General features: G+C 58.9%; 1 protein-coding gene across 1 annotated transcript; it reads left to right on the top strand.

Annotated features, from left to right (window-relative positions):
* LOC102183471 (probable cation-transporting ATPase 13A2) lies at positions 8,658-15,923 on the top strand (the record flags this gene model as incomplete). Its single annotated transcript, XM_018054686.1, is given in 6 exon segments — positions 8,658-8,830; positions 14,027-14,121; positions 14,445-14,627; positions 14,945-15,003; positions 15,160-15,274; positions 15,847-15,923. Coding segments are annotated over 6 exon segments (539 nt in total), but the record flags the coding sequence as incomplete, so codon positions are not given.

The following is an 18,347-nucleotide window of genomic DNA, read 5'->3' as shown; positions in this document are numbered from 1 at the left end:
GCAGGCCTGTTCCTTACACGTGCTGCAGCGGGAGGCACAGGTGCCGTGAGGAGGGGCCCCGGCTCCAGAGCTGAGCCACCGTGGGGAGTGCCTGGGGACAGGCGCAGAGCCGGTGCCGCGGGGCCCGGGGGCTCGCTCCCCATCTCTGCTGCCCCGTGTGCCCATCTGGGAGGGCCCCCTCGGGAGGCGCGGGCGCTCGGCAAGCACTGGCCCGTGGGGCGCAGCGTCCTGGCGTCTGCAGCTCGCAGTGTTGGAGTTACTTAAAGCCACGTCTCTGTCTCGTGCAGACAGCGTCAGAGTCCCCCGGCACAGCTGTGAGCTCCCGCTCCGCAGCGGCCCGCCAGAGCCCTCAGCCTCAGCGGGAAGCATGGATTCCCGCCGCGGCCGCCCTGGCTCTGCTGCCCCGAGTGGCAACGCTGAGAAGAAAGTGGCAGCTTGTCGAGGGCTTTCACACCCCTGCTGCCTGTCCACGTTGTTCCTCCAGAGCTTTGTCCTCTCAGGTGTGTGGAGTTCTTCATTCCCTCCAAAAATGAGGTACAAAATATTAGCAAGTTTCTATTGTTTTTCCTCCTTGCGGTAACACGCACATAACAAACCGACCACCTCGGCCGTTTCTCAGTGGGCGGCTCAGTGGTATTAAGCGCATCCGCGTTACTGCACAGCCTCTGTCTCCAGAACTACTTTCCTCTTGAAAAGCTCAGACTCTGCCTGTTGAACACTTAAAAGTTCTCCGTCCATAGCGCCTAGCCACCGTCATTCGACTTTGTGTTTCTGTGACTCCGACTACTCTACCTTACAGAAGTGGCATTCGGCGGGGTTTGTCTTTGTAACACCTTTCAGTCAGCATAGAGTTCTGCAGGCTGACCCCTGTGAACACTCCAGCGAGCGTCAGAATCCCTTCCTAAGACTGAAGAATCCCATTGTATGTACACAGCACATTTTGTTTATCCAATCTGTTAATGTACGTTTTGGTTGCTTCCACGTTTTAGCTACTGTGAACAGCAGCTTTCTACTTTAACCCTTAGGACATATAAGGTCCATGGTGCTACTAAAGAGCTGTGTGTGTGTGTGTGAGTGTGAGTGTGTGCGTGTGTGTGTGTGTGAAATTTACCTTCAACTTCAGCTTATTTACCCGCTGGTTCTCTGCTCTTAAAGAGCTGTGTGTGTGAGTGTGTGCGTGTGTGTGTGTGTGTGTGTGTAATTTACCTTCAACTTCAGCTTATTTACCCGCTGGTTCTCTGCTCTTAAAGAGCTGTGTGTGTGCGTGTGCGTGTGCGTGTGTGTGTGTGTGAAATTTACCTTCAACTTCAGCTTATTTACCCGCTGGTTCTCTGCTCTTAAAGAGCTGTGTGTGTGAGTGTGTGCGTGTGTGTGTGTGTGTGTGTGTAATTTACCTTCAACTTCAGCTTATTTACCCGCTGGTTCTCTGCTCTTAAAGAGCTGTGTGTGTGCGTGTGCGTGTGCGTGTGTGTGTGTGTGAAATTTACCTTCAACTTCAGCTTATTTACCCGCTGGTTCTCTGCTCTTTGGCAAGGATGTAACTTATTTACATTTCCACCATTTCCAACACACTTTCCGGAGCATTCACTCTGAGGAATACTCCAAGGCTGCTTTTCGAGTTGTAGCACTGAGATCCTGGAAACAAAGGCTTCTTGTATCAAGAGGCTAAGAAAAATGTCCAAGTCACTGAGAATGAACCTTAACGGGCATTTCTGGCTTTAATAGACAGTTTGGACTCCGCTGGTGGTCCGCTGGTTAATAGTCAGCCAGCCGTGGGACGTCCCTGGGGTCTAGTGGTTAAGACTCTGCACTTGCAATGCGGGGGCATGGGTTTGATCCCTGGTGGGGAACTAAGACCCCACATGTCATGCAGGAAATAAAGAGACCGCCTGCAGGTGAAGGGAACACAATTTCAATCCCAGATCCAGGAAGATCCCACAGACCGAGGGGGAGTCACTCCCAAACACCACAGCTACTGAGCCTGTGCTCGAGAGCCCGCTCCCCGAGAGCCTGCGCCCCCAACCAGGAACGTCACCACAGGGAGGCCCCAGGCTCCTGCAACTAGAGGAAACCCATGTGCAGCACGAAGACCAAGCCCATAAATAAAGCACAGGCCATAAATAAAAGGGACAGTTCAAAGGCACTCGTCTGGTAAGAGGTGAGGGGCAAGGCTTGTCCCCTCCTGCCTAGGAGAGAAAAGGAACAAACCTTCAATCACTGGAGATTCAGGAAGCGCCGTCCTCGCCCCACTTGCTGCTGTTACTCACTCGCTCGTGCCCATATCTGCTCCCCCGTGGACGGCAGCGCGCCAGGCCCCTCTGTCCTTGACTGTCTCCCGGAGCCTGCTCACACTCAGGTCCACTGAGTCAGTGACACCATCCAACCACCTCATCCTCTGTCGCCCCCTGCCCTCACACTCAACTGCGACCCCATGGATTGTCGCCCGCCAGGCTCCTCTGTCCGGGATTTTCCAGGCAAGAATACTGGAGTGGGTGGCCATTTCCTTCTCGGGGGATCTCGCCAACCTAGGGATCAACCCCGGCCTGCTGCACTGCAGGCAGGTTCTTTATCGTCTAAGCCACCAGGGAAGCCCCGACATCCGCATCTCAGAATTGTCGACCACCTCAGTAAGAACACGCGGTACACGGTCTTCAGATGCTCAAGCCCCAGGTTTGGAAGTGAGAGTTAGGAAAACCTCAGACAGCCCTCCGTATCCCTGGCTGGGCGGCAGTGGGGCAAAAACTGCCTTCCAGATCTGTTCACACTTAACTGATTTCTGACAGCCTCGGGGGGAGGTCACATTCCGGGGTAATTTTATTTTGCTTCTAATCTCTAGACCTGTAGGGAAAGATGGGCTTTCTTGGGACTAATTTAATGGCTTTAAAGATGAGTTCTGCACCAGCCAGCTACTGACGAGAAGCAGGGGAGTTGCCACTTCAAATCGGCTTTGTCAGACGTCAAGTTTACAAGCATAGATCACTCTCTCACCCCATTTAAACTTGAGCTAAATTAGAATACGTTATCAACTGATTGTTTAATTTACTGCTTATCTAATCTTCAATTGGACTGAAGGCGAATGTTCTATTTTAAGTCACAAAGACTTTTCTAGTAAAGCTGCAGACGTGAACAGGGACGGTGTTTTGTCCTTCGTGCTACTTCTGTGCCCTAGTTGTGTCCAGACGATGTGCTTTCATGCTCAGAAAGGCATCCTGTGGAATGCTTTGAGTTTCCCTAAGGGCTGAAGCCAGCCACCTCTTCTTACCCCATCTTTGGGCAAGTTGTTGAACCTCTGAGCCTCTATTTTCCTATCTGTAAAATGGGAATTAAGAGCATTCGCCTCTCAGAATTGTGGGTAAAGCCTCCATAAGAATAAATGGGGGGCTTCCCTAGTGGTCCAGTGGTTAAGAATCTGCCTTGCAATGCAAAGGAGGCTGGTTCAGTCCCTGGTCCAGGAAGAGCCCGCACGCCGCAGGTCCCCGGGCACCACGACCGCTGAGCCTGCGCTCTCGAGCCCGTGAGCTGCAGTCACTGAAGCCCCCTGAGCCAGTGCTCCACGGCCAGAGACCCCACTGCAGGGGAGCCTGTGTGCCTTCGAGAGCGGCCGCTGCTCGCCACAGCAGAGAAATCCTGGCCCAGCAACAAGACCCAGTACAGCCAAAACCAGATAAATAAGCATCTTTTAAAAAAAGAATAAATATATGAGTTCTTACCATCCCCCCAAAAACGTTTGTGAGGTATGAATGTGTTCACTGAATTGATGAGGGAAAAACCCCTTCACAATGTATATCAAATCATCACATCATACACTTTAAATATTTCACACTGTTTTCAGTTACACTTAGTTACGCTGAAAAAAACTTCAAAATTAAATACCTAACACATATGAGTTTAAAAACTAATAATGTAAAGAAAGCTTCTAGCTTGCAGCTGAGCAAATGCTCTGTAAACTCAAGCAACTGGTTTGTCTCAAACACCTACTGTGTGGAAGACTGAATCACATTTCCAAGGTGATTAACTCCCTGGGAATTCAGTGGTTTGGACGCCACTTTCACAGCAGAGGGCCCAGGTTAGATCCCTGGATTCGGAAACTGAGATCCTGCAAGATTTGGGCACCAGCCCCTCAGGACTGCCACAGCTGGTGTATTTCCAACGTAGCCAGAGTGGGAGACCCCCTGTGCAGAGGGCGGGCTGTCTGTGCAAGACTAACAACACTCCCTCCTCATCGCCCACGTCGCCCTGACGGCTGGGTGCCAGGAGAGTGTGCCACTGACACCCGCCTCCTCCCTGCCCAGGAAACTACCAGACTGACTGCTGAAACTCCGCCTGATCTGTCTAGACAGCCATCATTTTGTCACGGGGTTTGAGAAAATCCCTTTTATTGCAAAGATGTAGTGAAACCAGGGGAATTGAGAAGTTTGGCAATGCTCTAGAGGAAAGCAGTCCCGACAACTGGGTTTGCCTCTTGGGGATTGTCAGATCGAAACATCAGGATTAGGAAAGACTCATTCCTTGCAGAGAAAAGAGAACACCAGGGATCTATATCCCCCAAAGCAGCATCTCCCCAAACAGCAACACTAGGGAAGTTTTAAGCTAAGGGTTCACGCATATTCATGAAGGGGCTTGGACAGTCAACAGAGTCCAAGCTTTAGTTGACTGAACTCACAGGAGTTGGGAAAGGTCGGCATCAGGTCCCAGTTGGCCTGCTGGTTGAGCATTTCGGGCTAATCGTCACCACTGACACAGAAGTTGACATTCACAACCGATGTACCATCTTTGCTAGTGGCACTTTTCTTGCCTGATAACAATCCTTTATCCTTTTGTTCCCTTAAGATCACTAGTTACTGAGACCTGGTCTAGGGCAAGCATCGTGGGCAGGCTCAGATCACAGAAGGGCTGCGGCCAAAGTGGCTTCTCTTATGGCAAGAAAGCCATGCCTGACGTTCTTTCCCCAGGGCTCCCTTACCCCATCTGGTTACAGAACCAGGTATATTATGTCCTTCCTGTGGGTCCCCGAGGAAGCAGCAGCCGCAGAAGGGAACCTCCTCCCTGGGTCCCAGCCCGCAGACCACCCGGTGACCACAGGGAGAGCCGCTTCCCCAAAGGTGACCCTGGGCAGACGCAGGGCCTCACAGATCCTCTGTGGCTTGGGAGGAAGCCTCCTCTGGCCTCCTCCCATAAAGGCCGTGGACCACTGGCAGCTGTGGCTCCTTCCCAGAGGGCTCAGAGGTTGGAGTGTCTTAAATGCCAAGTGAAAGTGAACGAGTTAGTGCCTCAGTCGTGTACGGCTCTTTGTGACCCCGTGGACCGTAGCTCGCCAGGCTCCTCTGTCATGGAATTCTCCAGACAAGAATGCTGGAGGGGGTGGCCATTCCTTTCTTCAGGGGGTCTTCCCGACCCAGGGATCACACCTGGGTCTCCTGCATTGCAGGTGGATTCTTTACCATCTGAGCCCCCAGGGACGCCCCAAAGAGCAATACAAAAAGTAAGGGACACATCTTGACATGCAGTCCCCAAGCCCCTGCTTTTCGGAAGCTTTTAGCCCAGCGCCAGGACCTCATGAAAGCAGCTGGCTCCTGCCACCTCGTTTGAAGAGCGTTCATTTCACAGAGGAGGAGAGAGGCTCGGAGAGGGAGGGTGGCTTTTGAAAGCTCTCACAGTAGACGCAGCTGACGTGCACCAAACCCAGGCCTCCCCAGGGCCAGGCCCAGCCCCGGCCACAGCACCACTCAGCCTCCTGGCAGGGGCATCTGAAGAAGCCATTTGTGCAAGACTGTTGCAGGAAGGCGGACCCCTCCAGGGCCCGAAACTGGGCTCATGTCTAACATTCGGCGATGAATTGTCCGAGGAGACACATGTGCTGACCAAGCAAGAGATTTTCTTGGAAAGGGCTCCCAGGTGGAGAGCAGGAGGGCGAGGGAACCCAGGAGAACTGCTCTGCTGCGTGGCTCACAATCTCAGGTTTTACGGTGATGGGATTAGTTTCCGGGTGGTCTTTGGCCAATCATTCTAATTCAGAGTGTTTCCATCATCGCTCAGCCAAGATGGATGCTAGTGAGAGGGATTCGGGGAAGCGGACGGACACGCGGCATCTCCTTTCGACCTTTCCTGAACTCTTCTTGTTGGTGGTGGCTTATTAGTGTATTACTTATCAGGATCTCCTGTCATAAAACAACTCATGCAAATGGTTACTATGCTGCCGGGCCAGGGTGGGCGGTTGGTTTCAATCAGTGTGCTTCCCCTGACAAAACCAGCCGTCCAGCCTGCCACCAAAATCAGGGTTGCCTGGGTAAGAGGTCTGCACCGGCACCGAGCTAAGTTCTGCAGGAGGAAGTGGGGACTCAGAGGAGTAGGCTGCCCTCCCTGGGGCGTCAGCAGAAGAAAGGGTCGCCCCGCGCCCCAGCGTCAGCCTGCTCCCCCAGCCGCAGCTGAGCAAACGGCTCCCCTGCCCCCCACCTGCTCAGAGCAAAACTCAGTGAGGAGGGGCACCTTTGATTCCATTCCTGCACCTCCACCTCCCATTCATCAGCAAGTCCTGCCAACACCCACCCCTTTGTCAAGCGTATGGACAGAGTCCCTGATTTGTGTCAGACACTGCCACAGCCTCCCCTGCCCTCCCCTGGAGTCTCTCCCCTGCCCTCCCCTGGAGTCTCTCCCCTGCCCTCCCCTGGAGTCTCTCCCCTGCCCTCCCCTGGAGTCTCTCCCCTGCCCTCCACTGGAGTCTCTCCCCTGCCCTCCCCTGGAGTCTCTCCCCTGCCCTCCCCTGCCCTCCCCTGGAGTCTCTCCCCTGCCCTCCCCTGCCCTCCCCTGGAGTCTCTCCCCTGCCCTCCCCTGCCCTCCCCTGGAGTCTCTCCCCTGCCCTCCCCTGGAGTCTCTCCCTGCACCAGTACTCCTCATCACGGCTCTGCCTCCTGGCAGCCCTCTCCACTCCAGGTTACTCTGGAGTTTTCCTCTGCTTGCCCGTGGCTGCTGCCTATGTCTGTCTGTTCACCCTTCTATTTCCAGCTCCGAGAGAGCAGCTCCCGGCTTTGCAGAAATGCGTAATGATGCCCTGGGCCCAGCTCTAGTCTCTATGTGATCCTTCCTGGTTTGCCCTGGAGCCCGGGGTCTCTAATCCTTTGGAGATCCTCAGTCCAGAAGCCACCAAGCCCCAGGTCAGGGGACACCATGTCTGTGCCTGTCACTATGGGACAACGTGCTAACGCCGCGTACAAGCCCAGGGTCCTGGTGCCTTTCGGGGGCTCCCTGTTCCCACCTGTGCAGGCTTGCCTGCCGTCGTGCTGTGAGGCTTCTGAGACCCAGGTTATGCCCCTGCTGTTTCTTTGTTTTTAAATTCTTATTTATCTTTGGCTGTGCTGGGTCTCTGTTGCTGCGCCCAGGCTTTCTCTGGCCGCCTCTCTAATTGCGGGGCACAGGCCTCTCACTGTGGCGGCTTCTCTTGTTGCAGAGCAGGGGATCTAGGCACATGGCTTTCAGTAGTTGTAACATGTAGGCTGAGTGGTTGTGTTATGTGGGTTTAGTTGCTCCAAGACATATAGGATCTTCCTGGACCAGGATCAACCAGTGTCCCCTGCACTGCAAGGCAGATTCTTAACCACTGGCCCGCCAGGGAAGCCCCATCTCTGCCACTTCTCTGGCATTTTAGAAGCATTCTGTATGTCACTGCAGAGCCTGCCCGTGGGCACACACACCTCTGTAGGGGTGTTTCTGAGACTGTGAGTCTCCGGGCAGGTGTGGCTTCTTCCGTTGCCATTTCTCCAGTGGTGCCAGATACTGTCCCGAGTGCTTTTCCTCTTGTGAGCCTCACAACAGTTTCAAGCAGGTATTGCTCATGTCGTCATCCTCCTAAAGGTCAATACATGATGCCCAGGGGGACTTCCCTGGTGGTCCAGCGGTTAAGACTTCGCCTTTCGACTTGGAGGGGGGGCAACTGCGGGTGTTCCACCCCTGGTCGGAAGCTAGGCAACACAAAACAGAAGCCACATTGTAGCAAATTCAATAAAGACTTTAAAAATAGTCCTCATCAAATAAATAAATAGAATGCAACTATGCTTTAAAAAGAAAAGAAACGAGACCCAGGCTCAGTGGCTTGCTCGAGGTCACAGAGCCTAGTAGAGGGGCGCAGCCTGGACCAGCGTGCCTGGCACCTAAGGCGGGGCGGGCCGGCCTGGTCTTACCTGTGCGCCTCCTAAGGGCCAGGCTCCCCGGGGTGAGCGCCTGGTGTCTCGGCATCACCTCTGCGTGTGGCTCTGAGCTGTGTCTGGGTCCTGGGAGTCTCGCCTGTGTGTGCGAACCCACGTGCGTGTCTGAGGTGGTTGTGTAACACGGCCGTGCTGCTTTCCCGGGCGCCCTTGTGTAGCTGCGTCGCAACCCTGGGCGCGACTCCGGGCGGGAGGGCGGGGGGCGCACCCGCGCTCGCATCTGAGGACTAGATCTCGGAGCGCGCCTGTGTTCCTGCGTCTGCGGGTCGTCCTGCCGCGTCGCCGTCTTCCCCTCTCTGTGCGCCTCTGCCCCAGGGCTCTCGCGTCGGCCTCCGGCAGCCCAGGCCCGGCGCGGCGGGGCCGGCTCGGACTACAAGTCCCGGCGGCCCGCGGGGCGCGCGGACGCAGGGGGCGGGGCTTGGCGGGCGCGGGGCGGGGCGCGGGGCGGGGCGCGGGGGGCGCAGACCCGACTGCGGCACGGTGGCCGCCGCTCCCTCCTCCCGGTCCTGCAGGTGCTGCGGGCGGCCCGGCTCCGCCGCGCCCCGCGCCCCCGGCCTTCCGCCTCGGCCCCTGCCGCGGGGCCTCGCGACGCCCGTGCCGGCGATGAGCGCGAGGAGCCGCCATGAGCGCAGGTGAGCGCGCCGCCGGGGCAGACGGGACCCGGGCGCGGTCCACTTGCCTTTGGGAGACCCCACCGCGGGAGCGGCCCCCGGACACCGCCCCCGCCCCCCCACCACCGAAAATCCCGCGCCGGGCACCCCCCCGACTCCAGATCCCAGAGAGGCCGGGAGCCCGGGGTGGCTCCTTCCTAAAGCCCCGGCGGCTCAGCCCCCGGCGCCGCCGTGCAGAGGGTTAACCGGGGCGCGGGCCTCCCGGTGCGGAGACCGGCGTCCAGGTGGGAGAGGCGTGGAGGTCGCTGCGTCCGGGCCTCTGAGCGGGTGTTCCTTTGGGCTGAATGAATGAATGGAGCTGGAGGAGCCAAGGGTTCCTGAATCTCTGGACTGGAGTGTCCTGGGGTACAAATGTCACTCCAGGCCTCCAGAGGAAGGCTCAGTGCCCTGGTCCAGGGACCACACCGTCCCTGTCACCTGTCCCAAGCCGTGTGTCTGGAGGCCACCTAATTTAAATCCCGTCTGCTGCGAAGGGCACCAGTAGACCTCCGGTGTTTAGAGAGGGCTCATCTCTCAGCCACGGGCCACCAACACCCGAGCATCCTCTCTGCAGCTTCAGACCCTTTGGGCCTCTCCCTCCTGTCTCCCACCTCACCCCCCCAGCCCCGACTCTAGAGTGCAGGCCTGCTGAGGGGCTGTGGCTCTCGGACCCAGATCCTCAGATCAGGGAGCTCCTGGCAGCTTGTGCCTGACTCAGCCTGGCCCCGGAGAAGCACGGCAAGGGAGGAGGCTGCCCTAGGCCTCCGCGATCATCAGCAGGAAACCGGCGCTTCCGCAGGAAACAAGAGGTTCCCAAACGGCTTTGACCCCAGTCCCTCGGCTCTGCAGCGCTGGTGGCATTGCCCCGGGGCTGTGGAGTCAGACTAGTTTCAAGTCTAGTCTTGACCACTTGGAGCTGTGTGACTTTGGACATGTTGATCAACCTCTCTGAGCCTCACTGAAATGGGGATCCTAATCCTTACTTTCTGAGAGGTGGCTGTGAGGGCGAATGGAAGGAATGTGTTCATTCAGACCCACTCATTTCCAGCTTCTCCCCTTTCAAGCTCTATGAGCCTGCGCAAGGGACCCTGAAGCTGTGTTCCTCAGCTTCCCCAGCTGTAAAATGGGGTGATAATAGTCCCTCCGTCAGAGGGTTACCTGTGAAGATCCGTTGCTGTTATCGAGAAGAGCAGTGCCGTCGTTTGTGAAAGTATTCTCGTCTCAAGCAGCTAGCGGTCCTGAAAGAGATCAGACACTGCCCTGGCCTTCCTGTGCCATCCCTGGGGAGCCTCAGATGCGAATAGATATAAACACAGCCTTCTGAGTATGCTGACAGGTGTTCTGCAAAAGCAGGCCCTGGGCTTGACCTTGCTGGAATCTAGAGTGTTCCACAGATGTGGCTTCCTCCTTCAAGCTGCCTTCCTCCTTCCCTAGGTTGACTGGGAGAAGTGACGTGTGTGAGACAGACACAAGAAAGAACTTCCAGAGGGAACACTGTTTAGGTCCTGGGGGAAGCGAGATGCTGAGGGCAGCTCCAGGTGGGCTCTGGCAGGGCCCGCCAAGAAGAGGCTGGCCGCTCTGCACCTGCCAGCTGGCCCAGGGCGGGAGAGGGACTCAGCGAGCCTTGCCCCGCTGCTTCCGGGCCCTGTTAGGTCAGTGAGGTGTGCAGCCCTCACTCACATGTTCTTTCATTCAGTGGGTTCCAGGCGCTGCGAGCAGGAGCGGGTGATCCCTGTGCAGGCCTGACACGCTGCTCTCAGCGGAGGCGGGAGGTGGGCAGAGGGGGCTTTGGAATAATGCCCTTTCCAGTTGCGAGACAAGTTGGTGGGCACCACGCTGCAACCCGGTCCCCAGCACAGCCGCTGGCCTGGGGGCGTGGAGGCCAGGGAGCGGCTGCTGAGCGCACAGCTGTGGGTTTTCAGACGGGGCAGTGGGAGCGTGGAAGGGAGCCCAAGAAATGGGTCAGGGCGGAAGCCACACCTCCTTGGCAGAGGAGCCGGTGACGCCCTCCTGCACAGGCCACGCTTCAGGAACTTGCAGGCCACGCTTCAGGAACTTCAAACACCCCCTGGGCCAGCTGCCTCAGGGTTACGATCCTGGAGAGGGGTAAGCCAGAGAGGCTGAGGCCCTTGTGAAAGAACCAGGACCACAGTTACCGAGGGGGACGGCAGCGACGGCAGGCATGGAGCTGCGGTTAAGAGCGGGGACCCTACCATCACACCCCCTGGATCACATCCCACCACACACTGGCTGTGTGCCTTTGGGCGACTTACTCCACCTCTCCGGGCCTCAGTTTCTTAGTCTGTAAAATAGGAATAAAAGCAGTCCCCACTTGACAGTGGTGAGAAATGAATGAATCGAAGTGTGTCGAGCCCTTGAGCGGTGCCTGGCCTGTGTCAGCCCCCTTTGTGGTGGTGGTTTGGGGTGTTTTTTTGACCTTGCAGCTTGCAGGGGATCTTAGTTCCCCAACCAGGGATCAAACCAGTGCCCTCTGCTGAGGAAGCACAGAGTTCTAACCCCTGGACCGCCAGGGAATTCCCCTGTAAGGTGCTCTTCCCCTTACACCCGCGGTCAGCCCTAAAGGGGAGAGACCACCGACTCTGACCCCTCAGGAGGCAGGTCTGCAGAGCTGGTGGGGGCTCTGGTGGGAAGGCCAGCAGGGACCGTGGTCTTTGAAGCGGGAACAGGAAAAGGGCTGGGCCTGTCAGGGGCCCAGGCCGGATGGGTCCTGAACGCCTGGTGTCCTGCCCCAGGGCGAGCCGCCTGCTCCCACCTGCAGCCACAGACATACACAGACCCACAGCAGAGAGGAGGGCCACACACATGCAGAGAGCGGGTGGCTCAGCCCTTTGTCATCTGTGCACTGCCATCAGGATGGGCAGGAAATGACACCCCAGCAAGCGTCCCTCCAAAGCTGGGCTGGGCTGGGGCCAGAACGCAAAGGGACCACCCCCAGGGGTCTCTGTGGGCCCAGGGGGAAGGCTGACCAGGCGCAGGTGATTGAGAGCTGCAGGCTTCGTGTGTGTGTGTGTGTGTGTGGGTGGGTGGGTGTGATGATTGAGAACCGCAGGCTTCGTGTCTCTGTGTATCTGTGTCTGTGTGTGTCTGTGTCTGTGTGTGTGTGTCTGTGTCTGTGTGTGTGTGTTTGTGTGTGTCTGTGTGTGTGTGTCTCTGTGTATGTGTGTGTCTGTGTCTGTCTGTCTGTCTGTCTGTCTGTCTGTCTCTTTGTGTGTGTGTGTGTCTGTCTGTCTATGTGTCTCTCTCTCTCTCTGTGTCTGTGTCTATCTGTCTGTCTCTCTCTCTCCCCCTCTGTGTGTGTGTCTGTCTATCTGTCTGTCTCTCTCTCTCTCTGTCTGTGTCTATCTGTCTGTGTGTGTGTGTGTGTCTGTCTGTCTCTCTCTCCCTCTGTGTGTGTGTGTGTGTGTGTGTCTGTCTGTCTGTCTGTCTCTCTTTCTCTCTCTGTGTATTCCCCAGAGACTAGGCCCTTCCTGGAGCTGGTGGCGCCTCCATAGCTTTCTGAGCCGCCCAGTAGCCTGGTGGCTTGGCTGTGGTGGAGCCTGGCTCCGTGTAGGTTTGGGTCCTCTTGTTGAGAGAGGCTTCAGGCGGTGCGGGCGTGTGCCCTGCTCTGGGATGGTGCCCACTGGCCCCCAGAGCACAGGGTCTGGGCCGTGACCCCCTGGCTCCACCGTTCGCTTGGGGACCTTTGTGGCTCAGCCTCAGCTCCCCCGTTCGTACGAAGCAGCTCCTCGTGTTGCTGGGGAATGAAAGCAGCCCCTTCCTGTGGCAGGTTCGAGCCACTCTTGCCACCCAGGAGGTGCTTAATGGACGTCAGCAGTTCTGACTCTGATCATTACCATAGTGATTATTACCACCATCCTTAGGTGGAGGCGTGGGGGCTGGAGAGGAGAGAACAGACTGTCTGGTCTGGTCTGATGGGCTTTAAAATCCTACCTAACCTCTCTGAGCCTAACTTTCTTCTGTAAAAAGGGGGTAGTTACTGTGCTCACGTGGCAGGGTCACTGTGTTACCCACATAAGAAGGACTGGGAGTGGAGCCCGCTCGTTGTGGGTCCTTGGGAAACACTGACCCTCCTGGCTGCCTCGGGGGTTGGAGCAGCTGCAGGAACCCAAGTGTTTGGGGGCAGAGCCCCTGAGGGGCTGGGGTATTGTGACAGGATCAGCTGCCTGGGAAACCTCGGGTTTGTTGCGTGGGACCTTTAGCTCAGGCCTCTGCAGGGCTCTGTCTGGGGAGGCAGGGAAGGGAGCCCAGAAACTCAGCAGGCTGCTCCCCACCTGCCCGGCTTCCCACCCCCTGCAGCGAGCTCTTCCTGGGAAACTTGCGGCTGCCCAGCACCACCGCCTTCGTGCCTGCGGGTCTGGGAGGGCCTCGGGCATCGTCATGTCTTAACAGCTTCTCTGAGAGGTCTGGGGACCGCAGTTGGAGAAACCTTGGCAGAGGCTGGGAGCCCTGAGTCCTACCCCCTGCAGGGCCCCAGATCGCCCCCTGTCTGCCTGCTCTGCTAGGAATGTAGCTCTACAGTAGGGGAAGCAGGAGAAAAAGAATGATTTCTGCAGTAGAAATGCCCACCGCGTTTCTTTGAATCTCAGTTTACCCATCTTTAAAATGGGCCCCTTCCTCACAGAGGGAAGCTGCCCGCTGTTCCTCTGGGCCCTGGCACGTGGTAGCGTCTCTCCTCCAGCCCTGGGGGCTTGCTCAGCTCATGCCCCCCTCCAGCCCACCCCCAGTGACAGGGTTCTTCCTTCCTCCTCCCTCATTTCACTTCCACAGTGAGGCTGCCTTTACGTTTTATTGGTCCAGATTCTCAGCATCTCCTCACGGCCAGGGCTGTGGTGGGCAGGAAGGTTAATGAAGGATGAAGAGCCCTGTCCCTGCCCTTGGGGTGGAGACCAGGTGGAAAGTGGGGCACAGAGCTCCCAGGAAGGCAGCAGCTGGGTGTATGGGTGCTGGCGAAGCCGGGTGGGCCCCGGCCCCGACTCCGGGCCACAGCCCGTCAGAATTCACCAGGGGCTCAAGGAAACAAGGCGCTGTGAGCGAGAGCCAGCAGGACGCGGGGAACAGGGCCAGAAAGGCCCAAGTTGCTGGGTGTGCCAGCTCCAATCCTGTTTAAGGAAGGAGGCCAAGCCCCCCCACCAAGGATGTTTCCCCTTCTCCCCACAGACAGCAGCCCGCTCGTGGGCAGCACGCCCGCCGGCTATGGGACCCTGACGATCGAGACATCTACAGATCCCCTCAGCTCCTCAGTTTCATCCGAGGTATGTGGAGGCCGGGCGGGGGGCGGGGGGAGGGTCCTGGGCCTCAGTGGTTAAGAACCCGCCTGCAGAGGTGGGAGGCGCGGAGGCGCGGGTTCGATCCCTGGGCCGGGAAGATCCCGGAAATGAACCGGCAGCCCGCTCCAGTGTTCTTGCCTGGGAAGTCCCACGGACAGAGGAGCCTGGCGGGCTGCAGCCGTGACCTGGGGGTCTCAGAGAGTCGGATGTGACTGAACACGCGTGCACGTGGACGAGGAGGGGCGGGCGAGCTCCGAGTGGGGGTGGACCTGCCCGCCCAGCTGCGCTGGCCTTGTCCTGTGGTGCAGAGGCTCAGCGGCTACTGTGGCAGTCCGTGGAGAGCCGTCGGCTACCACGCCGTGGTCTGGACGCTGGCGGGGCTCCCTTTGCTCCTGTTCCGGTGGAAGCCCCTGTGGGCGGTGCGCCTGCGGCTCCGGCCCTGCACCCTGGCCCGCGCCGAAATACTCGTCATCGAAACAAGAGACAGAGAGGTGAGCGGGCGAGCGGGCGGGGGCAGGGAGAGCCTGGAGGGAGGGGTGGCAGTGCCTCGGGCTCGGGGGTGCAGGACGCCCGGGTTCCCGGCCCAGCCTGGCTGCTGACATTCTGTGGGACCTGACACGGGCGCGTCTCCTCCCTAGACCTCAGCCTTCCCATCTGAGCAGTGGGCAGACGCGGCAGGGCGGGTGGTTCCCAGGAGGTCCCCCACATCCTTGATCCGTGCCTCCTCCAGCGGGGACCACCTGGCCGTGGGGTGGGGCCGGGGAGGGGAAGGATCGCTTCGGACCGGGTCCGTGCCTCCGTATTCCAGGATAGTTCATGGCAGCTCTGTACGGTCCAAGTGCAGACGGAGGCCATTGGCGCTGACAGGTGAGGCAGCTGCGTCCCCCTTCCCAGAAGCCCCGCTCCCCGCTCTCCTCCCGCGAAGGCGCCGACCCAGGCCTCCCATCCCAGGGAGCGCAGTGACTGGGGACAGGCGGGTGCTGGGCCGGCCCGGGGTCCACAGTAACCCCAGCCCCTCCACAGCCTGCAGCCGCCCCCACAGACGCGGGCAGAGGATGGCCGGAGCGGGGCGGCTGTGGGGGCAGAGCCAGAGGACGCCTGGAAGGACACCGCACGGCTCCACAGGCCTGAAGAGCAGGTACGTGGACAGCTGGGCTCCGGATACGCCCTGCCCGTCCCGGGGCCCACTTTCACACCCTCTGCGATTAGAGCTGGCCTCCACTGTGCTCCGGGCACCTCTGGTTCTCCTAAGAGGCCAGGATACTGGCTGATCACCTTTTTATTTTGAATTAATCAGATTATTTTTTATTCATTTTTTAAAATTAATTATTGGCTGTGCTGGCCCTTGGTTGCAGCATGCAGGCTCTGTTCGTGGTTGCCTGACTGGGGGTGGGATCCCAGCTCCTGCGCCGAGAGCAAGGGCCTGACCAGGGGTGGGATCCCAGCTCCTGTGCCGAGAGCGACCAGGGGGAAAATCCCAGCCCCTGAGCCGAGAGCGAGGGCCTGACCAGGGGGCATATCCCAGCTCCTGCGCTGAGAGCGAGGGGTCTCAAGCTGTTGGAGCCCCAGGGAGTCCCTAGTGGATCACCTCTTTCATTCCCACCCCTCTCCCGGGGCCCCTGCCGCCCCGCCCGCCCCCCCAGGCACAGGCCTCAGGCGGGCCCCTGTCCACCGCCCCACATGAGCACACCCCTCTCTGTGCCCCTCCAGCGGAGGCTGCGCTACTACGTCTTCCGAGGCCAGCGCTACGTCTGGATAGAGACCCAGCAGGCCTTCCGCCAAGTCAGGTGGGCACCAGGGCAGCGCTGGGCCGGGCAGAGGGCTGGCGGGGGGCAGCCCGGCGTGGACTCCGCTCTCAGCTCCGGGCCTCGACCCCCTGCGACCCCAGGCAGGTCACGGAGCCTGTTAGGGCCTCAAGGTCTCTGTTTGTAAATAAGTCGTGAAGGGGATCCTGGCCTCGAGTTCCAGAGTTTCTCTGAGGTTGTGTATTTCAGGCTGTGCTGCGTCTTCGCTGCTGGGGGCGCTGTTTTCTAGTTGGGGCGCATGGGCTCCTTAGGGGCGGCACCTTCTCTTGTTGGGGAGCAGGGGCCTGGTTGCCCCGGGGCACGTGGGGTCTTCCCTGACCAGGGCTCGAACCTGTGTTCTCTGCGTCAACAGGAGGGCTCTCAACCGCTGGGCCACAAAGGAAGCCCCATCCTAGCTCTGTTTGGAATGTAAAGCACACGCTTGGCGTGCAAGGCTAGGCCAGTGCCCGGCCCATGGTGGCAGCACCACTGTGAGCAGACTGCCCACCCTGGACGTGGACCTCCTGGCCACAGAGCCGGGTCTTGTAGCTGCTCTGCCCCTACTAAGGGCTTGAGAAACATGAGTTCACTTTATGTCTTAGTTTGAGCCCCAAGAAGCAGACCCCAAGACAGGATTCAGGTGCAGGGAGGCTGGAAGGAGACACCAGGGTCGGGAGGCAGGGAGAAGGCAGTGAAGGGGCTCGTCGTGGGCGCCCGGGACGCAGGCCTCGGGGCCCCTTTGAGCCAGTGATGCACACACGCCTGGGGGTGCCCTCACCCAAGGGAGCAAGCCAGGGGCCATACCCCTACTCTCGGCCGTTCCTGGTCGCGGAGTCCGCTAACTCGGGCGTGATTCCGGCCTTCCTGGGTCCTGGGCAGAGCGTGCTCACGCAGCCGGGAGGAGCCCTGATGCCCCCCAGCTTGGTTGGTAAAAGGCAGCACAGCCCAGAGGCGAGCGCCCAGCAGGCGCGCGGACGCCCCAGGAGCCTCCGCTGCGAGAGGAGAACGGGAGTCACCGCGGTGTCCGTGGCTCCATCGCTGCCAGGAGCCGTCCGAAATGCTGTGCAGAACTTATCCCCCCTGACCCCACCGGCAGCCCCGGGAGGTGGTGCTGTCCCCGGCTCCAACCTGCACGTGAACATCTGAGGCCAGAGAGCAGTGACCTACCTAAGGCGGCATCTTTTTTCAATATAGTTGCTTTAGTAAAATTTATGCCAGCTTTATCTATATACATATGTATTTCAAAATTCAGAGTGCCAGACACACAAACTGTTAACGCAGGCCGGTAACAATGCTTAAAACGTTACGCAGCGTGTCGCCTTCCACTCATTCTGGCATTGATGTCAGCAAACAGTCCGCGGCACTAAATGTCACTGAACAACAGCAGCTGTTGTCCCTGCTACGTATTTTCATCATCTGTAATTGTTTTTTCTTGGGTGACAGGGTTTGAGGCCCAATCAGAGGGACAAAAGGGGAAAGTGAGGGCTTCCCTGGTGCTCAGACAGTAAAGAATCTGCCTGCATGCGGGACACCTGGGTTCGATCCCTGGTCGGGAAGATCCCTGGAGGAGGCATGGCAACCCACTCCAGTATTGGACAGAGGAGCCTGGCGGACTGCCGTCCACGGGGTGGCAAAGAGTTGGCACAACTGAGCGACTGACACGTTCACTTCTTTCAGGCCCAGAGTTAGTGCAGGACGCATTCTCCCTGGGCTGGGGTGGCAGAGGTGGGCCGGAGGAGGGGAACAGAACTCAGACCCTGCTGCCCGCTCAAGCCCCTCTCCGCTCCCGCGCAGCCTGCTGGCACAGCCGCACCTGTGACGACCTCCGCCGCGCCAGCGCTGGCCTCAGCCTGCAGGACCGCACTGTGAGGTGGGGGCTGCCTGGGGGCCGGCCCTCTGCCTTGCACCCCGGGGCATGGCCTGCTGGCAGTCTCCTGCCTTCCCTGGCCTCGGTCTCCCGCGGCTGTGAAGTGGGGTGCTCCGTCCCTGCCAGAGGGTCCAGCTGCCACTGCCGCACCCCCCCATCTGACACTTTGTCACTCTGTCTTACAGGAAGGCCGTCTACGGCCCCAACGTGATCAGCGTCCCGTCAAGTCCTATCCCCAGCTGCTGCTGGACGAGGTAGGGCTGTCCTGGCTCTCCCCAGCTCTGGCCGCTGTGTGACCTGGACCAGGGACCTGCCCTCTCTGGGCCCCTTAGCAGAGGCATGTCCTGCCGCCGTCCTCTTCTCCACAGTGGAGATGACTCAGATCCCTCCCCGGTCAGCTCAGGGAGAGGGATTGGCAGTTCTGGTCCGGGTGGGCTCGGAGGCCGAGGCACCCCACACGCCCGGGGCTCCCGCTTTGCCTAGAGCTGGGCTCCATCGCCCTGGTCCTGGCGTGCATTGCCCACCTTCCTGTTCGCAGCAGCCTTGCGGCAGGGACGCAT

This window comes from Capra hircus, chromosome 2, assembly GCF_001704415.2.
Source record: "Capra hircus breed San Clemente chromosome 2, ASM170441v1, whole genome shotgun sequence".
Classification (NCBI taxonomy): Eukaryota; Metazoa; Chordata; class Mammalia; order Artiodactyla; family Bovidae; genus Capra; species Capra hircus.
Note: the sequence above shows the minus strand (reverse complement) of the source record. Positions and strands in the feature narration are given on the sequence as shown.